This window comes from Austrofundulus limnaeus, unplaced genomic scaffold (genome assembly GCF_001266775.1).
Source record: "Austrofundulus limnaeus strain Quisiro unplaced genomic scaffold, Austrofundulus_limnaeus-1.0 Scaffold96, whole genome shotgun sequence".
NCBI lineage: Eukaryota > Metazoa > Chordata > Actinopteri > Cyprinodontiformes > Rivulidae > Austrofundulus > Austrofundulus limnaeus.
Window position 1 is genome coordinate 732,104 of NW_013952498.1, and position 8,001 is coordinate 740,104.

At 42.6% G+C, this 8,001-nt stretch overlaps 1 protein-coding gene across 1 annotated transcript in view; it reads right to left on the reverse strand.

Moving 5' to 3' along the window:
* Positions 1–8,001, reverse strand: part of xpnpep3 (X-prolyl aminopeptidase 3, mitochondrial) — a 24,157-nt gene that overhangs the window by 2,363 nt on the left and 13,793 nt on the right. The window contains exons 6-10 of the mRNA XM_014012889.1: positions 5,099–5,283; positions 4,936–4,998; positions 4,651–4,764; positions 4,449–4,534; positions 2,053–2,236 (exon numbers count right to left, since the gene is read on the reverse strand). Coding sequence (XP_013868343.1) covers positions 2,053–2,236; positions 4,449–4,534; positions 4,651–4,764; positions 4,936–4,998; positions 5,099–5,283 — 632 coding nt within the window. The remainder of the gene's footprint in view (positions 1–2,052; positions 2,237–4,448; positions 4,535–4,650; positions 4,765–4,935; positions 4,999–5,098; positions 5,284–8,001) is intronic.

Genomic DNA, 8,001 nt, shown 5'->3' on the forward strand with positions numbered 1-8,001 from the left:
GAATAAATGAATAACTAAAATATACAGACATGCGCTACACAATGAATTTGACATGTCTGAAATGAATCAATAAAAGAAAATAAATTATCATTAATAGTTTTTACAAATTTTACATAATCAGCCCTTATTATTAGCTATTTTGCCAGTATGTACAGTACTGGTAAATCCAGACTTCTGCCCATTCTGGTTAGCTCCGTAGCTTCTACAGTAGATCATATGGTCATGCGTTGATGATGCACTCCAGCTGTTATATAAACCTCCATGGTTGTGTCTCTTAAGATGATAATTCTAGGCCGTTCATTCTACCTTTAGATATTATCTAAATGAAGTTAATATCACTGTATCACCACTAATCATGTGATGCAAACTCTAGTTCAGTCAGTCACACAGCATTCAGCAAAGAACCTTACAAAGACCCCAAGGACAGAAAAGCAGCCTCTATGTTGGTGATGGGAATGATGTAGGGCTGGGCGGTATGACCTCAAATTCATATCATGGTATAAACTGAATCCCTTCGCAGTAACGGTATATATTGCGGTATAAAATTATCATAAAAAGTAAAGATAATGTAATTTTTAGAGCTTTTTTTTTTGCAGAAAACTAATCTTAATCAAACCCACAGGGTTCGACAAGGGTTTTTTTTTCTTTACCTGCCCTGCCGGGCAGGTGACATTTTTTGTTACCTGCCCGACATGAAAAGTTACCTGCCCGAAACAAAAATGTTCAAAATTTGATAAAATATAAGAAAAAAGTGTACTATATTTGTACTACAAAAACATTAACATGGTTATACAGAGTACACAATATATGACATCTGCTTTAGCAGATGCAAACATTGCAGACTGAGTCACTCTCAGTCAGTCAATTGTTTTATCAAAAACATTTTCTAAAACCTTTTTTAGACCTTTCCAGTGTTTACCATAGAGTATTGGCCTTGGGAGGGCTGCTTATAAAAAAATGAATGATCAACAGCAGCAGCTTTGTTTTAAAAACAATTTACAGAACATGAAAGTCTGCAATTTGCATTAATTGAATCTTATATAGTCTGTCTCATTTCTAAAGATACATTTAAGATATCTTGAACTGGAGTCTCCATACAACTTAATGATAAATCTGACGTTATTTATACTAGTCAGAATATAATTAGAGATATCTTAAATAGGTATTTTGAATTGTCAAAATATATTAAGAGATGTCTATTTATTTGTTTGTTTCTTTCATATAAAAACAAAACAATCTATGTACACCATTAAAAAAAAGTAAATCCTACCCTGAATTAAAAGGGTGCAGAGTGAAGACAAAAACTATCATATGTGCCCCTTATTTTCAAAAATCAACTTCAACAAACAAACAAGCTCAAGCTGGAAAGATCTCCAAGTTTAAAAATTAAGTAAATAAAACAAAACAATATAATAAAAGAAAACATTTGATCATTTTATCCTAAATAACTAATATGTCTAATCTAGTCATAAAACAATTTCAGATAACTGGAATGTAAGAGTGGTGAAGCCAATTAAATGCAACATTGGCCTGCCATACCATGAGCCTGTTGAACTGACTCGCTGCTGCGCTGCGCTCTCAGAGCACAAGCCGACATTAGCAAGACGGATTTATGACTGAACGAACGTCCACATCTTTTTATCATCTCTGTGGGTAACAATACATAAAAAACAAGTTTTTTTTTCAACGACAACTTGGGTGTGAAAAAACTACAGTAGTTAAAGCTTCGCTCTGCGAGACGTGCAGCGGGACATAAATTTTCTGCAGCGGGAGGGGGATATTTTGAGGATTTAGTCTCTCTATACGTGTTTTAAAATGCTAGAATTCTTCATTATATTTCGAACTCCTGCTCAGTTGTCTCTGCACTCGCAGCCATGCTGACACAGGTGCGATGATGTAATGACGATATGACGGTAGAGGGTAAATTTCTACAGTAGGCCAACTTCATACTGTTTCTACCGTCTACCGCATATACCGCGCAGCCCTAGAATGATGATAAATCAAAATGGCAGAGACAATTTTCACTTTCTATGACAATATTTCAATGATTACCTTTAACACGTCAACATCACTGGTTCCAGCTTTGAGGATGCCAAGCCGCTTCAGCTGCCGCCCCAGCAGAGCCAGCATGGTGCTGTAGAGGTGATCGAGGCTGACGCCTGGCGAGCACAGAGACAAGCAGGACAGCTGAACCTCCAGGACAGCCTCGTATAGCTCGGCCTGGGGGGTGCTGAATCTGCAGGGAGAGCAGACTGTTAAGGTCAAATTTAGTTTGTCGGTGGCTTCAGAAAAGACAAAAAAATCTCAAACACAGTCCAGTTAGAGTACGTTTTGTTTAATGATTTTACTGTAGACAGCTACGAGAAAAGTACAACGTTTAATAACTTGAACAGTAAGTTGCCCAAATAATTTTTAAAAAAGGACTAAAATCTTACACTGTTTTATGTGAAGATATTTAACAAGGAGTCGAAATTGACCAGTTTTGAATCTTATGTTTTAATAACTGACAAGGCAAGCACACCTGGGGGCAGCACGGTGTTGATGTACGTGACACCACACCTTTGTGTGCCATGTGCTTCCTGGGATAGGATGTGCCTTCAATGGCATGGGAGCATTTTTAGCTCTTTATTAGTAAATCCTAAACACAGATACGACAGAGCAGCACTATGTTCACGATCACAGTGAAGAAACTAGATGCTGATTAAAAAGTAGCACTCCTTGCAGAAACGCATATTGTCCGCCACCTTTCTCACCAAAGTTTTAAATAAAGATCTTGGGCAATCTGTGAGCACTCAGACTGTGTTGACAATGACTCTCAGCTACCACCACACCAAGTTTGAGCCACATCAATTTCATTTATTTTGGGACGCCAGCCTGGTGGTTGATCCTTGGCTCCAGGGGTTTGGCTGGACCTAGCCTGAAAAAATATCAGGAAACCTTCACCACAACTGATCGGCATGAAGTACACAAGACTGCGGAAGTTGCTCTGATCTGTCTTTCAGTCTTGTACTCCATTCTTCCCTCAATTGCAAACAAAATCCAAAGATATTTGAACTCCTCCACTTGAGGCAAAACCTCAACCCAACCCAAACAGGACAATCTATGCTTTTCCAACTGAGGACCATGGACTATTTAGAGGTGCTGATCCTCACCTCAGCAGCTTCACGTTTGCCTGCAAACTGCTCCAGTAAGAGCTGAAGATCACAGCACGATGATGCCATCATCATCTGAAAGAGCAGGTAAGAAATTCTGAGGTCACAGATCTGGATTCCCTCCATCTCCTACCTGAACCAAAAGAATGATCTCCATAAAAGCTTTAAACAGTGAGAACAGGCAGCCCCATAAAGTCAGCCTCTTATCATGAAGGGATCCAGCTTACTGCCTGCTAGGGTTGGGCAATATTGGCAAAAAAATTAATCACGATTAATTGTGGTATTTAGCGGATAACGATTAATTTGACAATTAATCCCCTGGAGTACTTGGACATCCTTATGTCCAAGTCACATGACCAATTTAGTGGGAAACATTTGCGCTTCGTAAAAATCTGTTCCAAATTGTGTCAAAATTACAGACTTCAGGCTATACATTAATTTTAAATTGTGTTAATAGATTAATGAATTACAGAACCTTTTCTAATGTTCGTCATATTTGAAGCGAAGAGGAGCACCGAGCCGACTCTGCCTGGTGGTATTAATCGTATTAATCATCAAGTGCCAAAAAAATAATCGATTAATGTTTTTCTGACGATTAATTGCACGCGATACAATTATGCCCAACCCTATGCCTGCAATGCAAACCAAACTCTCACGGTGTTTGTGGAAGGACTGAACGGCCCATAACGGACCCACAATCCCATACTCAAGGAGCAACCCTCACAGCATACTCCAGAAAACACGGTCAAGTGCCCCATGTCCCCTTGAGGACCCTGGTGAGGGTAAACACTGGTCTAGTGTTCCACAGCTGGGACAGAACTCGCATTGTTCCTCCTGAATCCAAGGTTCAACCATCGACTGGACTCTAATCTCTAGCACCTTTCCTTACCTGGGTGTGCAAATGGAGCACACTCTCCGGTCACCTTTTTTGAAAAAGGAAACCACTACCTTAGTCTGGCACTACCCTTGATGTTGCAAAGGCGTGTCAACCAAGACAAAATAGCAACAAAGAGAGCCTTGAAGAAGTCAGTATCAGCCACAATGAAGAGTTCATCAGCCTAAATTAAAAAGTATTCTGTTCAATACCTCGCTAATGTGAACTCTGTTTGTAAGGTTGTTTTAAAAAGTGTTCAGAGTTTGGTGCAAGTCTATATATAATGTATGCTGGTGTGTTTAAGAACAAGAACAAGAACAACAAAGTAGAGAGTCACATGAACTGTTGTTTTTATTGGCTACTAAATGATTTCTAAATCGGTTTTATCTCAAGCTCTCAGGATTTACTTCTGTTGAACTCACCGCCCGTTCACCGGCCACGTTCGAGTGATGTCACTGACGTAGCCAAAGTACTCGCAACCGCCGTCAAGCAGAACCATTTCCCCGTCCTTATGAAGCAAACAAGGAGCAAAAATGTACAGTAAATATTTCACTTTAAGTATGACTCAATCTATTTAATATTCTCAAGAGCAATGGTCACAGCACATTAACTGCATTTTTTTACCTTGATAATTTGGTTGTTATTGATGTAGTGCAAAGTGTTAGCACGATTCCCTCCAGCAACCACAGGGGGGTAAGCCAGAAAGTTAGCACCATGAATCCGATTCTCAAAATCAAACTGAAGAAATAAATTTCAATGATTGTAACCTCTGAAAAGTTTCTGAGAAACCTGCATTTGTTTTAGGTTGGAATGGCAAAAATGTAAATACAATATTGAGAAAGAGCAAAGATGGACAATAGATAAAAATAAATTAAAGAGGCAGTATTTAGAGGTCGTCGTTAAAGTTACCTTGGCAAACAGCACCGCTTCATCTACATCCCCCTGAGACAACGCCATCGTTCTCCTAAAAGCCTGAAAGACAAAGAATCCAGGTGAGTTCTGAAGTTGGAGTAGGAACGTTTAACACTTTCTGTTTGGTAAAACAACACGACATGAAGAATCAGCGACGGACCTGCGCCGTGATCCGACCTGCCTCCTGCATGAGCGACACCTCAGCGGAGCTCTTCAGGGCCCTGAGGGAGTGCACGAGAGGTCTGACAGGGCGCGGGGCTGGACCCGTTTCAAGCACGGGGAGCAGGTGAGTCTGGTGGAGACGAGGGTGGGAGGGGTGAGGGGTATCGTACCAGAACTGAGTGCCTGAAGGAGTAACAGAGACAGCAGGTGTTAAGTATAACCACTTGCACAGGCTAAGTGTTGTGGATGACTCAGTTACTACCACAAGAAATTGTGACCCTGTATCTATAAAACTGACCGAATTAAAGCCACCCCACTTAGCAGACAGGTGTGGGCCAGATATGGTGATATGGTGTAAAAACTGTTTTAAAGTTCAAAGTCTCTACTTTTCACTCGCGAGTCAGAGAGGGCGGATCTTTACAGGTAGAGTTTTTTCTTTCTTCCTAAATTTTATTTAGGTCAGCCAGCATTGGGGCTGGGCGATAAATCAATTTTATCGATTTTTTCGAATTTGCTGTGTATAACGATTTAGTTTTGGGGAAATTTGGATTTTTTTCCCCCTCTCGAGTGCACTCTTTGGGGCTTCCATAGTTCGGAGGTCTGTAGTTAGGTTTCACCCCGCCCGTCCCGTCCCTCAAGACGCAGACAATATGGACGCTAGCAAAGAGTAACTACTTCCCAAAAAAGGCACAGTGTCTTCAGTTATCTGGAACTGGCACTCTGTGGAGTGGGAGAAATGCTGCTCTTTACGACAAACTCAAGCTAGCAGCAGCCCCAAAAGCAGCACCGCCAAAAGACAAGCTACCTTAGGGGAATCATTTTCAAACTGCATTCACTACGAAAAGACGAGTGCCCGGTGGAAAGCCTTCACAGATGCCGTCACGTTTTACATCGCAAAAGATATGGTGCCTATTATATCCAGAAATATGCGGGTAACCACTGTGTTGACAGCGTCTGCTTTTTATTCACACTTCATCACCACAACGTTTTAGAACAACTCCCTTACGGCAGCCGTAAAGCTGTCGTAATTCCACTGCTGACAGCATTACCATATGCTACATTTACCCCCCTTTCTAGACCCCAAAACTTAAGAAAGTTTACAACAGGTTAATATAACAAAACTGTGTGAAAAGCCGAACGTGGCCAACCTGACTGGATACTCTGGGTAGACTACCAGAGTATCTGCACGGCCGTTTAGATTATTCTGCCACTGTACAGACCGTGCTCTAATCTAGAGTTTCAAAAATCTGCAACAAAGTCCCTTAAGTAAGCTGGTCTCTGGTAAGCCTGAACAAAGCGAGGCTCAGACTGTGGAGACCCAGGTGGTTCTGGTAGATTAATGACTGGGTCCCGGGACTGGGAAATGGGAAAGTCCAGGTCTGTGTCTGGTTGGTGTAGGTTGGTTGTGACTGCCTGGCCCGTGGTGGACTGTGAGGACACCCGTCTGAGACGACTGGCATGGCAACAAGAACCATCAGTCAAGCAAAAGGTGGCTGGTCCCAATTGCGCTGTGATTTGCTGCGGTGCTGACCAATAGGAGAACAGCTTGTGGGATCGATGGGGCCGCCGCACAAAAACCCAGTCTGACACGGCAAGTGCAGGGCATTTCGCACGGTGCTTGTTGTCAAACCACTGCTTCATTCGGTGCTGCCGTGTTGTCACTCTGTTTCTCAGAGAGGTTGACACTGCTGGAGTGTCGCACGTTGGTGGGCGTAGGCGGTCCAAAGGTAACTTAAGGTCACGTCCCAGCATCAAGGAAGCTGGAGAACTGCCTGTTGTAGCGTGCACTGTTGCCCTGTAATGAAGTAGGGTGCTCTACAGTGCTGATGAAAATGGGAGGCCGTCTGTCAAGTGTGCTCTGAGCCGTTCTTGAGGGTTTGGTTAAACCTCTCCACACCACCGTTGGCCTGAGGGTGGTATAATGCAGTTCTAATGTGTTTGATCCCTCTCTCCTCCACAATTGGGGCCCAATGTCAGTGTTGATCACATCGGGCACGACCCAGCGAGCAAATAGGGAGGAGAGGAAGTCAACAACCACCCGAGTGGTGACAGAACCGACAGGTAGCACTTCAGGACATTTGAAATGGAGGTCATAAGCCACCAACAGGAACCACTGGTGCTGAGGGACACCATGAAGTTCACCACAGATGTCTACCTGGATGTGGCTCCATGGAGTTGACGGCCACGGCAGGGGCTGCAAAGGTTGTGGAGGAGGAGGGCCGGTCTTACCACTGGTGAGGCAAGCTGCACAGTCTTTCACCATCGCTTCCACATCTCTGTCAATGACGGGCCACCAGACCAGGCCCCTGCAATGTTGTTTAACTTTTACAATACCCAGGTGTCCTTCATGGACCATGTCAAGGATGTGTGCTCTCAAGGCGTTGGGGACCACCGTACACAGTCCTCTAGAAATGCAGACGTCATTCCAGCAGGAGAGGTCCCCCTGTCCAGCGGGGGCTGCTGAGCCCCTTCACCGTCATAAAGCACTCACTGGCGGACACACTTCACACTAGCCTTGCGCCAGTAACAAGCTGCTGCACATATGGCAGACAGTTTGAATGTTGTGGACCGGATTTTGGAGAAACCATTTGATAGTCTTCCTTACAAAGAAAAACTTAAGTTAAACAGCGGGGCTGATCAGTTCCTCAGATTAATTTGGTGCAAAAGGTGGGGAAAAGTAACAAGTCTTTTCAGCTGTCCTGGTATGACAAAGTGAGCTGGCTGCTGTAAAACACTATAGAATAATCTGGAAAATGATTATAAAAGCATTGGATCAATTAATTCCTTAAAAAAAAAATGATCAAAGCAAAATTGTTAAAGAAATATAAAATTTTTTAATTTGTATGAGTCCCTGTTTGAGGAGTTGAATTTTTTAGTTCTGTTTTATTATTTGGTTTATTG